Below are 14,439 nucleotides of genomic sequence, written 5' to 3' on the forward strand. Positions count from 1 at the left end.
TTCCAGGTAAACTGCTGCTGGTGGTTAAGAAATAATGTGTGAGCTATTAACCAGGAATAATCTTACTTGCCAATCTCCTGTGAGCATAACTGTTTGCTTTAGAAACTAAAGGTTTTTTTAACTAAACAGATTAAAATGTTCATTTCTGTCCAGTGTCTCATAAGCTACTGGTGAGAAGGATGCACAGTTACATACAAAGTGAGGAAGAAGTAGGCCTTGCCATCTCCCATCACAGGTGTGGATGGCTGGCATTAAGGTGAGACAAGAATTTCTCTTAATTTTTACAGTCTTCTCCCGTGAGACACTGCAAACCCTCTGGGCAGGCTGAATAATGCTTTGACATGAGAAAACTTATCACAGTATTCACCCTTTGCCAGAGGCAGCTGCAGAGGAAAACTGCTCATTCAGAATGTGCCAGACACAGTTGATGTTCCTGGGTCTGTAGCTCAGTATCTCCCGAGACTGGAAGAGTTAAACAATCCCATCTCAGGGAAGGTGAAAGCACAAGTCCTGAGATGAGAGCAGTTTTCCTGGAGAGACCACAATAAAAAAGCAAGGATGCAGTTTACCCTTAGACCTTGACACCAACCTGTGCAACAGGGTTAATGTCCATGTACTGATGGCACTGCTCACAGTGATGGAAGGTGTTGTAAGCTGCATATTTAGTCAGCATCATGGACACGGTCTCCCTTTTCTTAGGTTCCTCTGATTTTGTTTCTTTGCTTGTTTCTGAAAGAAAAGAAGCAACAGAAATTTCGGGAGCATTAAAAACCAGAGATTGTGATCCTGGAAAAAACTGTAAAGAATACATAAATTGTTTTTTCCCATTTAATTTTGTACCTTGTGAACTTGTGTTCAAATGAACCAATAAACACTGCGTCTCTGTAGGAAAATATTTCTAAAAAAGCCTACATTTTACTTACCTTGTTTCACTCTTGAGAGTTGTTCTGTGTATACAGGACTTATATTTCTGTACTTAGGGTCATGTACACTCAGGTCAAAAGATATTTTGCTGAAGATCTCGATGTCTGGCCAGTGGTCATTGCTAGACTGAGTAATTTCGCTGGTTTCTGTATGATCTGCAACAACACACTTCAGGTAAGCAGAATCAGATACCCACCAAATGGTGCTTATGTGACAGCTGCTGCTCTATAGTTCCACTGGAACTCACACAGGCACGCACACAGTGCAGTATCTTCGAACATCATAAATATTACCAGTGAAATGACAATCCACACAAAACCATTTCAAAGAAATGGCAATTCCGTAGAAACTGCATGCAGGGGAAGGAGCCTCTTAGGTATCTTTCTGCACTGTTTGTCATCATGCTGCTGAGGTATAATCCAGTCTGGTTTAAGAATAAAGTGCTCAGATGAATGGTACTTTTGTACAGAAGGCACAGGTGTAAGTAGCTTCAAGCCTCTCTGTGATGGAATGGAGAGCACTGAGTAAATGAGAAGCAAAAGTATCCAAAGGCAGAAGGAAGAAAGCAAGGAAAGAGAGGCTGTATATATTTATAAACTAGTAGCTGGTGGTACATGATAAAGGCAGTAAAAGACACACTCCTATTACAGAATGAGATGTGGGCAGCAAGGATCAAATGAAACTTTTCTGCATTGATCCAACAGAGATAAGTCTAAAGCAGAAAATCAAGTTAAAGCAATGGGAATGGTAGACAACATTGGTCAAAGAAAACAACTTTGGAATGCAGCTTGAACATGAGTCAATTCAGATCAAAATGAGATGGAAAAACACCTTAAAAATAGGTGTGTAACTGAGGTTACTGATTTTAGAAAAGTGAATTCAGGTGAAATGAAGGTTGGGTCTACAGACGAGCACATGTTCACCCTACCCTGATGCAAGAGGAGAGACAATAATCTACAGAGCTCTGAGTCCATTACTTTGACCTGGGTAATATTCAAAATTTGGAGAGGGTGAAGGAAGTTATTAAAGATGTTGAATTAAATGAAAATGTGATAAAACGCAAATAGGTTGACGAAAGAAATCCTGTGTTACTTTCATTATATGGCTATGAAATACCTATTTCTGTGAACAAAGGAAATACAATGAATCTTATGCTTCTGCACTCAAGTACTTGGTATGATACTATAGGACAAATTATTAATACAGCTGAAGAAAATGGAGACAGGAAATGGTCTGTAAATTGGAAGAGTTGACTAAATAGAAGACGGCAGCATGTAAAATTGTAAGCATTAAAGGAGGTGAGACTACCCATGAGGTTAAAAGGTCAGTAGAGGGGCACACTGTTTAATACTCTCACTAATGTCACCAGCTTAAACAAAAGTTAAGGCTTAAGTTTCTGGTGGCACACTCCCAAGAGTCATGGTCAATATGAAGAAGGAATCAAAGATCAGCTGGAAAGAACTCAGTGTCCTCGAAAACTGTAACAACAAAAACTTGGTGATATTTAACAGAAAAAAATGGGAGTCATATGTACATTCAAGGATTAATAATAAGGATTTCTGCAGCAGGTTGGGAGCACCTTGGTTGGAAATGGCCAAGTTGCTGAGAAACCTTGGAGTACAAGCTAAGCACCAATGCCAGTGAAAAGGGAGAATGGAAAAGACCAGTGCAATCATAGGTTTCATCAGTCATGGGACGTTCAGTGGGGGCAGAGGAATGCATGAGCTGTCGTAGGCTGGGTTGGTTAAACATTCAGTTGTGCTCACCCATGCACCAGAAGGAAAAATTGAAAATAGATATGTAGGCCAGAGTACCAAATTGATAAGGAGAATGAAGAGCCTGTCATTTGTGAGAATCCTGTAAGAAGATCCAGACTACCTGGATGAATGCTGAAGAGGAGGTAAATAGCTGCCTGACCACTCCAAAGAAACAAACCTCAAAGAAGAGAGAAAGTATTTTAATTTAAAATACTATGTCTTTTGGTCCCAAAGAGAATGTGGACAGAACATAACTGGGGTGGAGAATAAAGCAGTATTTAAAATAATGAGAACACGAGGGCTCGGGAGAAGCATTCTGACAGAAACAGTGGGAGCAAAAAAGCCGCAACCAAAAACCCCAAGCAAACCCAAACGGCTGTTCTGCTGGAATTCCATGCATTCCTGGCAGGGGTGTGACACACTGCCATGATCTCAACAGGCCAGTGAGCATGATGCAGAACATGTCTTACATTTTGATATTTTATCCTAAGTTTCTGAGGTACTTTAGTTCAAATAATGAGGGAATAACTGCCCCCAAAGCTCCAAATCAAAGGATTTTTTTTCCCATTTAATAGCACTGGATGAACAGAAATACAAATTAGTCTTTTCAAAGGTTTGACAACAACTACATTTTCAGGATGCCAGTCTAATGGTCACAAGTGTTATGTACCAGAACACCATGAAGAGGACTAAATTTTTAAAAGGTTTTGCTCTTCTCAAGGCAAAGCGCTGCCATGGCAGTTAATGGATCTGTGAGATCTGACAAATGAGCACAAACCCAAAGAGGATCCCGCTCCCCTTTATCCTCAACATAAAACCTGCAAACTGCAGACAGGAGACAATCTTACTGAAAATGGGTATATTACTTATAAATAAACATAAATGATAGTTAGGTTTCAGCCAGGAACAAAATGTTCTTAAATGTCCTGTCTGCTTAAAAGCAGCCTGCAAGGAGAGATAACGTGGGCAGATGTTGCCCATTTAGAGCTTTGTGCTCACTTTCATTTGAGTGTTTCACAAATGTATCAACCCAAAATACATTTAACAGTTCTCAGATAAGCCCATTATAAAGTTTACTTTTTTATCGATCTATACTGAAATATATGGGGACACCTAGAGTCTAGCTACACACCAATGGAGAGGACATGTAGTAGGCGTCATTTCAGTGAGCCTAAAAATTTCCTGCTGAATAATACACAACATAGGCTCTTTATGATACATCTTAAGAATACCTACTAAATACTTACTGGCGTTAATCTCTTCTTCATCATACACATCTACTTCCAGCAACCGGATTAGCATGCGGAAGAGAATCCTTAGGAACTGCAAGTATGAACCAGTCTTTCCAACCTGAGCCAGAGATGGAAAAAAGTCTAAATGCCAACCCAAACTGCTAGAGTGGAAGGGTAAATTTCAGATAAATGCCTCTGGGCTTACACAGCTTAAAAGCTGTGTGTTCAGCTCTGCCTGAAAACACTGCAAAATGTAATATTGCCCACTATACTGAAAATACTTTTACTAAATTGGTCTCTGAGCACAACCTGGCCACCACCTCTGACACTTTTGTACGCAGGGAGATCAGCAGTGATAACTGCTTCTGTCCTGCCATGCTCACGGCAATGTTATGCCCAGTGCCACCCACATGTGTTTAATTTAGGTTAAATCATGACATCAAGCATCACCCTTCCTCTCCTTACCACTTGCAGCATGGACTTATCCTTAAAATTTGACTTTGGTTTTTGACCTCAAAACACATCGCTGCGAACTTGGCCTGTTCAGACTGCTAAAAAGGCAGGAGGAAGGAACTGTGGCCTTACTTGTGGTGGTCCTGTCAAAAGCAGCCGCCTGGGGTGAAAAGTCCTGGTGCCAGACGCCTCAGCCTGATTGCTGAAGTCCGCATGGTGCTGTCGGGCTGTCGTCCACTGTCTGTAGTACAGAGACTGCTCTTCACTGCTCATGTCCTTGTGAAGCAGAGGCCTCAGAGAGCTCAGCCAAGACACGTCAGCGTGAGGCAGGAGGGAAGAGGAGGAAGGCAAATTCCCATTTTTCTGTGAGCTCAGGAGGCAGTAGGCAGCTTTGGATAGGATGACGATGCGAGGCAGTGCCACACGGAGGGCCTTGCTGTCCTTGGCCGACTTGGCAGGCCACTGAAAGGTCTGGGAGACTGAAGACAGTGAGGAGAGTTTGGGAGTGGTGCTGCTCGCCATCTGGTTACCCAGTGAGTCACACTCTTGTTTCAGAGTCTCTCTGCCTGTAAAACTGGAGTAAGCTCCCTCATCTACTGAGCTGTGTGCCACAGCCTGGAAGTTAAGGGATGGTGCCTGCTTCTGAGACTTGTCTGCAGCACTCGAGGAGCTCACACCATTGTCAGCCAAGGAACCTGGGAAAACAAAAAGCAGGCAATGAAAAGTTACTGACTGACCTAAGAAAACCACAAATTCTTTTGATCTATGGAACAATCCTAACATTCAAATATTTCTATTCAGTGAAAGCTGCTGTGGCTTAGGTCAGTGTTTCACCATGTAAAAATAAATCACTTACATCTGTCTGTCCCTTTGGCCAGAAAGGCAAATGCCCTGCTGCAACGGGGTTCGGACTACAAGTGTTCAATGCTAATCTTTGTATACCAGCTATCATTTCCCACCTAGGATTTGGAATTTGATGGAACAACATTAGGAAGTCAAGTTTAATAAACCACAGTATACACAATTTAATTGCATCTTCCTTTCTATGAGTAACAGAGCATTTATTTCATTGCCACTTGGACATGAACTGGGCTATGTCCCCTTCTCCCTACCTGTCAGGTTAAGTTAGTGCATAGGAAGACCTGCTGCATAGCAAAGACCCAGTTCAGCTGTCCTAATACCTCAGACTCATAGAGAAATAAAGAGAAGGAACCAGAACTGTCTGTGGAATGCAAAGAAGGGAAGGCTTGGTGGGAGGTGATGCCTGAAGAGGTAGGACAACAGCCAACCATTCTGTTGGTCTTGGCAAGGAGGCACTCATCCATAGGTAATCCCAGAGTTACAGAGCATTTTTCTACTCCTAGAATTTTATACTAGCCCTTTTTGATCTGGTTTTTAAGACCTTTTCAGGATCCACTTAACAAAGCTAGCAACAAATGCCAAATATAAGTTTAAAAATCAAAATCACAAGGGACGCCTAGCCATGGCATACCATCCCTCCCACTGAAACACCATCTCCTTTTAGCAGTAGACAGGAAAATTGCTCACTGTGTGAAGAATCTGCAACTAACATTTCATTGTCTAGCCTGCAGCTGGATCCAGCTAAGCGACCCACATTTGAGAAAACATCTCACTGTTTGCATCCAAATTCCAATGACGCAGGAATAAAGACTTGTTTTTCAGACCAACAGCAGAACAACTGACCTGAGGTTCCAGTGACAGCGCTGCTGTTGCTCTGGGGCCGGTCCAAGTCTATCAGCAGCTCATCAGAGTCATTCTCACTACCATTTGCCTTCTCCTGCTCCTTCTCACTGAGGTCAAGAGCTACAGCAGGTCCTCGAATTGCCTCCTTGGAGACATAGCAGCACGCCAGGCTTACTTCTTGCTCTAACGCAGTCCGAGTTAAGTAGCTGGAGTCAATGAGTCGAAGGTCACAGTATTTCAAAGACCTAGGAGAGCCAACACAAATGAAAAATGAAGTTTTGTTTTCTTTGACTTTGAAGAACACTCCCTATATTTAATTGCTTACTAAATATTCATTAATTTTATTAGCCTGTACATATAAAATTATTTTAGAATATTCAGCATGTAAGTTGTGCTCCTTGGTACTTTGCACAGACACTTACTGACCCACACAGTAGATAATATGACTTTTCACAAACTGCGCTTTCCAAACTTTTAAACAGTTCCCAACTAAAGTCTACAAAAATACACTTCTTTTGTGGAAAGACAGCTAGATGGTATCAAACCCAACTTATCTAAACACATTAGAGAGCAATCCTATTGAAAGAGTAATAACAGCACCTGGGGAAAGTCTCTCCCAGAGTGTCTTTGCCAGTGAGAATAACAATGCAAGGTAGACCTTCCAGATCCTGATAGGTGCGAGGAATCCAGTCATCCTGTTCATTGCCTCTCCAAGCCTGTGAACAGAGAATATTCCAGTCACACCTAAATGACATCTTTTAAATCTTCAGCTGTTTCCTTTTTTCATCAGTTCCTGCTTTTGCTTTGTATATTGGGCTTGCTTACTCAATGGCCAACAGGAAGGAGGCCTTGGGTGCAGGCATGCATTTGTTTTCTGGTAGCCAACTGTTAGCCAAGCATTAAATGCAAAGAAAATGGGTATATAGGATATGTTATGCTGGAAATATTCACCTGGTGTGGTATTAGTGTGGTCTGTCAGAGAAAAAAAGCAGTCGATGCATTCAATTTGGCACAGATAGAAGATATTAATGTAAAGATAAAGTAAGACTTTAAAGTGGAGTAAAATGGGCCAATGAACCTTGTTTAATTATTTCATACAATGAAAGATTACATGACAGAAATACATTTCACCTTTCCTTGGAGGTAATCCCCCCCAAAAGAACTCATTACCTACAGTCTATCAAGGCTTGAGACCACAAAACTGCACCATTTTCCCTTAGCACTGGAAAGGTTGGCAGCATCAGTTCCATGTCCTTACACCCTTCAGTTCCCCTGGTTCAGCAGAGCTTACTGAAAAAATTTATTTCTTCAATTACCTAACAGTATCTAATGATTTGGTAAAGCAGCCTTGACAGCAGAGAGAAAATTTTTGGCTCAACAAGGTTAGTCCAGCTGTGTCCTCCCTTGCCTCTCCAATGACTGAAGTTTCTGTGGAAGTGCACGACTAGAAAGTGGATTAGAGGAAGAGAATTTTTCTTTTGATTTTCCTCCATTTTCTTTTTGCTAGTGTAAGGACCTAAAAAGAATGAGTGCCTGGGGTTTTGAGCTGTAAACTTGCATCCAGAAGATGTATTTCTTGACCATCTTTCTCAGGAAGGTCAGAGGTGCAACCTTCAGGGCTCCTCACTTCTAAATGTTTCCCAAACAGTTTGATTCCTGTTACACTTAAAGGGTATGCCATGACAGCATCCCTGGTCAGTGAAATACTTATTTAAATTGTCTTCCATCTCTTGCTTCATTCTGTACCTCTGGCTCCCTGATGGAGGGGAATGACCTGTCCGGCTGCACTGGCTGACCAGCAGGCTTGTCTGACAGAGAGGGGAACAGTGCAGCCACCAGCACTGCAGAGACAGCTGTCCACCCTCCCTGCCCTGCTGTGGCATCACACACCCTGCTAATGCCATCTGAGAGAAAGGCTAAGTTAAGTCACACTTTTCAGCTGAGTTCATTAATACCCACACAAAGCTTCCCACCCTGCCTCTGAAAATGGTCACGATGAGGTCTCACCCTTCCTCCAACCAAGAGCATTTACTGGTGGGACCACACTTTGAGCCTCAGCACTCAGCAGCCTCATATTGCTCTCTCCCCATACACACATCAAAAAAAGGGCTGGGATGCTTGTAGTGAAAGCTCTCCCCAGGCTCTAGTCCTTCAGTTTCAGTACTCCACCTAATATCAGAACAAATGCCCAGCAGCATGGAGACTAAATCAAAATTGCCTGCAATAACCTAGGCTAATGAATTTTATAACGGGAATCAGTTCCCCAAACATATGCTCACACCATGTCAGAAATCTTGTGTTTTCCCAGGCACCAGACTAGCAGGTATGGTAGTGCAGCACCAGCCTCACAGGTGGCCTTTATTATTCTGAAATACCACTGGGACACCCCACCTAAAAAGACACTACAGGGTTATATTTGGGCAACTGAATTCCTCTCCTCACTCCCTTCATATGCATGGTTCAGATTTGAGGGCTTTTCTTCTAGTAAACTGCAAGAAAAGAAACAAATACAGAATCCTACAGCTTTGTTTAGTCCAAAAGAGCATCTTAGGTTTTGGAGAGAGGAATAAGAAGAATTATTTAGAAGGCTTCTCACTCTCTACCTGGTAAAACTTCTGTATTCCAGACCAGTGTCTGGATATCATGGATATCCACCTGCAACTGCTCCACAGTCAAGGCCTCACAGGCTGCTTCAGCCCTGTGTAAGGACTGCAACTCATTATGGCACAGCACTATTAAGAAGCCTGTACAGGACTCAATCCAGAATGACTTAAGGGTGTAATTAATGCCAATCCAAAAAAAACCCCACCAGCACAGAACTGTTATCTTACATGCCATTGTCTCATTTATGACTACTTTCTTCCCTCTCCTGCTGCAGATAAAGTTTGAGAACCATGAGTCATAGCTTCTTGAAAGAACACTTTATCTGCTTTTGGCTGTAGGCAAGCCCCTTTCAGACAGGCTCACAAAATTCATCCCTCTTCTCTGTGGTTTTGAATACACTGTATAACTCATATTAGAAGCAGAAAATTAATCTCTCTTTGACACTTAGAGCAAGGATTAGGACAGATAACCAGTATCACTTTCAGGCTGACATCTAAGGCAGGCAACCCTTTGTTTAATGTAGTGAGGTCAGTTCATGAAGTGGGTTTGGCTAATCGAACCATGCTCTTGTAAATCCATGCAAAATTTTAGGTGGGTGCAGATATGCTAGGCGTATATGCATGTAGCCTCTTCAGGCTTTCAGCATGCAGGGGGTTGAGGAAAGAAATCTGTGACAAACAGCATACTTTACCAGTTACCAGAAGGGCAGAAGTTGGATGAACAGAGCAGACAACAGATACACTAGACAGACAGATAAGTTGGTGGAAATAGTTAGTTTGCCTACAGAGATCTGAGCTCTGCTTTTAGAGATGAACCCTATCTGATGCATGCTGTTATTCAACTTTGAGAAGTGAAATAACAGCTAGTGCTTGACTTCATGGACCAGTAACAATTCAGGTTTGGTCCAAGTCTATCTTTTATGCTCGAAGAACAGAAATGCATTCACAGCGACAGAGACAGAACACCTGCCCTTTCCCCATAGAATAATTAACCTATAAACACGTGCGAATAAACACAAAACAACTACAACAGCCAGATGACTACAGCAAGCACACAAACAAACAAACAAACAAACATGGAGTTTCTGCTAACCTTGAGCCGTGTCACGAAGTGTTTCGCGACAGTGAGCTCCGAGGCAGGATTCCCAAGGAGGATCTCAAAACGATACTGCAGCCCCAGCTTGTCCCTCACTTCCTGTAGCCTCTCTTTGGCCAGCATGGCCAGCTGCACCGACGGCACCCGGATGACCAGCATGTGGCCACAGCCATTCTTGTCTTTTCCCGGAGATGTAATAAGGTCATCCATTATGCTGAGTGTTTCAGGTGTGCTGTGATCCCTTAGAGAGGCCATGGTGGTGAGGGCCATCAGAGCTTGGGAATACTGCTGAATGAGCAGGTAGCAGCGGATCACCATGCTGTGCAGCCGGGGGTACCTTGGGGGAGACACAGGCCTGCATTAGAACGTGCAAAATCACACTACTGTCTGAAAATCAGCCAAACTGCAGGACTGCATAGGAAAGAAGTGCCTATTTTTTCCAGTAGTGCTCAAAGAACAAAATCCTCTATTTTCATAGACAAAAATTTTGAACAAAAATTCTCTGCATTTGGCCCAAGTCCTGAGCTCAAGTAACAGGAATTATAAACTTCTGCTACCCTCATCTGGTCCAAAATTTCAGCTAAAGACCTTTGACTTGATGGAGAGAAGGAACACCTCAGATCCAATTTATTCCCAGAGCACACGCTTATAATTGCTTTGCCTTCCACAAGCTTTTTCTTTGACAAACTTGAGGACCATCGTGGCTTCAAGTGGTTTGTGGGAGAAGTACTTCAGAATTTCACATCTCTCAACCTCTCACCAGAAAGCTGGACATACCAATAGGAATTACTGCCTCTGAGCCAAACCTCAATTTCCGTTTTGCCTTTTAACTTATATAGCCAACATCTTGCTTCCATTACAGCTACATGCAATGACAACAAATATGAAGTAAAATTTTAAGAGAAATAAAATTAAAATCGACCCAAGCAAAAAAACCCGCTCAATTTCTAAACATTTCCCATGAGCTCATTCGCCACCATAATACAGAAAACACTACACTAATATGCCTTGAGTACTGGTCTTATGCCACTTTTAAGTGCAAATAACTAAAATAACTAGAAGTTCCAAATTTCTCTGGTCTCTTTCTTGAGTAATCTAATAGACGATATCCATTTAAAGGAAGTTTGGGGTTTGTGTCTAGCCAGTAGATACAATAGTTTGTTCTGGATACCATAAGCCAGTCATTAAACCAGTATGTTTTTAAAATACTTTTTACTCTTCCTGCCATAAAAATACCCATTGAACTTCTGCTACTAAAACAAATGGAGCCTTTCTTACAATACACAAATGTCTGCAATATTTTCAGCTTGTAAGCTTGAATGGCTCATGCGCCCAGACAGAATAGCCCAGTTTCTTGAAAACAGAGCCTAAACTGATAAACTATGACACAAAAACATATCCTGGCTCCAAGGTAGAGAGGTTCAGCTGCCATCAATTTCTAGCATTATGCCCATCTCATATCATTATTTGCACATACATGTATCTTCCTTCATCCTTTTTCCAACCCACACTTAAACAGAAAGTGTGATAGTGACCACTATCTTTACCACTGGATTTGACCAGAAAGAATAGGAGAAACCTAAGGAACTGACCTAATTACTATTTCTTATTTGTAGATAATAACAAATACTAAGTATTAATGATGCACTTATTAATGTTGCTAATTTAACACATTTGATATTGATACTTAATAAGTACAGATACTTTTACGACTATTGTATTGACCTAATTAAAACAGAAAACACAATACTGAACACAGAACAATCATGTTCTAGTAAATATGAAAACAAAAGACCTATTATTTGAAGTGCTATAAGGGATCTGTCCTGCTGATATGCACAGCAGATAAACTCCACCTTGCTGGAAATAACAGTATTCCCTTCATTCCTGAAATGGACACATTTAATTGTATCTTGGATATGTGCCATGAAAGTAGCTTTTTCAGGCAGATGCAGGGTACAAATAGGCCCTGAGCTGCAGGAACCAAAACCACGGCCAGCTACTGAAATAACAAAAATGATGTTTTTGAAACAATGTCCCTCTCCACCAACAAGAGAGACACCAGAAGTGGTGAGGTATGAAACCTCTGGTACCTTCTGAGCTCAGTGAGAGCTGAGCCAAAAGAAGAGAAGTACAGCTGAGCCCAGACTGCTGCTAAATGGGCTTAATTTCTCGCTCCCTTCTTCAACTGCGCTAAATTTGTTACAAAAATAAAATTGCTCATACTTCATATTTTCCAAGATCAACATCAAATATCACGTCTTCATCCCCCATAATGGGGCTCATAAAATGTACCTTTAAGATCCCAACTGGGCAGAATCCCAAGCTTCCATGTTATTATTTACCTTTCTAAAAGCGTGTTGACCATTTTTTCAAAGGTTTCATCACATCTCAAAAGGGGACTTGTGACTCCCCACTGGAGTGATTTGCTGTATTCATTCAAACCAAAGTATAGCTTTTCTTCACTCGCTGCATCATCCTGTTTCATACACAAACAGCAAAAATGTAAGGTATTCTGGAACAAATTTTTATTTCTTGTGTCATTTAAAAAAATAAGCGGAAAGCACTCTCACACCAAGAATCCTTTCTTTTTATCTGTTCTTCCTAACTGATGCTATTTATTTGTTTTAATGAGTACAATAAAATGTAAATTGTTTTTTACCTAACTTATTATTTGCCTACAGCTAGGAAAAACAGGTGTAGGTCCTTGCAAATTTTTCGGTATATCTCCTATGTGTGACTGCAGAGAGTTTCTAGAATCCTGCTAATTATTTTCTGACTCCCTGTCTCTGGCTTTATATCTACTGACAACTGTCATCTCATTTCTATTTAGAGTAGAACCTGAAAAGAGAAGGATTATTAATTCCCAAAGTTGTTCTTGATTATCAGAGTCCACATGATTTTCTAATGGAAACCACAAATTAATAATTTTTTTGTTGTAATGTAAGTCTGCAGACAGCTATCACAAAGGAAAAATATTTGTGTTTCAAATTTCGTGAGCCTTTGATGGAAGCACAGCATGTTCTCCATTGCATTTATATCAGCAGTAATCTCTAGGAATGTAATTAATCACCTACAGTCCTCACCTTTTTTGTGGGTTATTTTTTTTTGATCAGAAGACTGAAAGTTGTTAATTTTTTTTTTACTTTTGGGAAAGAAAAAATTGTCTAGACCATTTTACAGAAGGTCACCACATGGTTTATATTAACAATCAACCAAAAAGCAAACTTAGAATATTTATTCACTAATTATTCACTAATTATTCACTAATTATTAACTATTTATTACAGCTCCCACTTGAGGACACTTTGCAGAAACCAGTGGTCCCTTCAGCACAGTAAAGTCAAATCTGACATAAATACACCAAACAAGCAATAGGAGAAAATGCTGGTTTTTAGCAGGTTTATCCAAAACATCCTCTAAATCAGCTGGCTGAAATTATGAAAAAAGTTAATAGTGCAGAATATCCAACAGGATTTTTCCTCTGCACCATCACAGCACCTACTACACCAAAACTTGTTAACCTAGCACACAATGTTAATTAGGACTGGGAAAGTAACGAACAGACTTGACAGGCTGTGTGACATACAACTTACAGTCAAAAGTCAGACTGCTTGAAAAGAGAAAGTCAGCTCCGGAGCTTTATGGCAGGTCTACATAGCTTTGTCTGACCAGAACACAGAAAGTGGTTTCTCATCTTGCATGATTGGATAAAGAAAACTGTGTAATTCCTGGTCCTAAATATCAGGTGCTACCTCTACCATCAATATTTCAGGGCTGTCCATCTGGAATCTGAGAGAATAAACTCCAGCAGAGAAAGAGCTCTCTCCTAACACAACATTTTCTAGATTCTGTTAGGTGTGAATTCCACATTAAAATTCACAGTTAAAATTAACAGTTAAACACTTACCACAGTGTCAGAATGTATCCAATGTACCTCATTGCTAGAGCTGATCCTGGACTGCTGCGTTTGCAGGGCATAAGGGAAAGAGCTGACCTGAAGAACAAGGAGGTTGAATGCTTCAAGCACCTCCCTGCAATTAATAACTCTATCAGCCAGACCATGATTAGGCTCACCATGTGACAGGGAACTTGAAATGGCACTGCAGAAATAAGAATGCAAAGAATTGCCTTACTGACATCCTGAAATTCAATGGATTACTCTCTTCCTACAGAAAAATCTCTAAATGACCATGACACAGAGAACCACAGCCCATAAAAATCTCTTTGGAAAGGTAAAAGACTTCAGAAAACGTCTGACTGTTCTCTGTGGGTAAACTCAGGCAAACAAGGGAAGAAAACAAACACCTAAAGAAAGGATCAAAATCTGTTGACAGTGAGAAGGTGGATTAGTGTGACAATTTAAAAAAGCATCACACCAAAAATAAGCCAAAGCTGATTAAATCCTTCTCATTAAGAAACACTGTTCCATGAGGTGTGGCAATAGGACATAGTAGCAATTTTATGAAATCCAGTGGCTCCCCCAGTCTGAAACAACAAATTTCTACAAGGCTGGGGAGCCTGAAAGTCCACTGATGTTCTGATGTTCCAAGCTCCTGAAATTGCCTTTAGTTCCATTATACATTCAGAAATTCCAAATTCAAAATATAGCAAAGACAGTAAAAGAAAATGTGATGGGGAAGAAATAGGTAGAAATAATGTTGCTTTTG

The 14,439-nt window shown here is 41.0% G+C and overlaps 1 protein-coding gene across 1 annotated transcript in view; it reads right to left on the reverse strand.

Annotated features, from left to right (window-relative positions):
- GREB1L (GREB1 like retinoic acid receptor coactivator) overlaps positions 1 to 14,439 on the reverse strand; it is a 60,689-nt gene that overhangs the window by 11,184 nt on the left and 35,066 nt on the right. The window contains exons 16-24 of the mRNA XM_066182625.1: positions 13,680 to 13,872; positions 12,115 to 12,248; positions 9,767 to 10,106; positions 6,671 to 6,786; positions 6,071 to 6,315; positions 4,499 to 5,061; positions 3,929 to 4,031; positions 924 to 1,079; positions 590 to 729 (exon numbers count right to left, since the gene is read on the reverse strand). Coding sequence (XP_066038722.1) covers positions 590 to 729; positions 924 to 1,079; positions 3,929 to 4,031; positions 4,499 to 5,061; positions 6,071 to 6,315; positions 6,671 to 6,786; positions 9,767 to 10,106; positions 12,115 to 12,248; positions 13,680 to 13,872 — 1,990 coding nt within the window. The remainder of the gene's footprint in view (positions 1 to 589; positions 730 to 923; positions 1,080 to 3,928; positions 4,032 to 4,498; positions 5,062 to 6,070; positions 6,316 to 6,670; positions 6,787 to 9,766; positions 10,107 to 12,114; positions 12,249 to 13,679; positions 13,873 to 14,439) is intronic.

This window comes from Chamaea fasciata, unplaced genomic scaffold, assembly GCF_029207755.1.
Source record: "Chamaea fasciata isolate MVZ Bird 193981 ecotype frontalis unplaced genomic scaffold, bChaFas1.0.hap1 SCAF_1, whole genome shotgun sequence".
NCBI classification, from domain to species: Eukaryota; Metazoa; Chordata; class Aves; order Passeriformes; family Sylviidae; genus Chamaea; species Chamaea fasciata.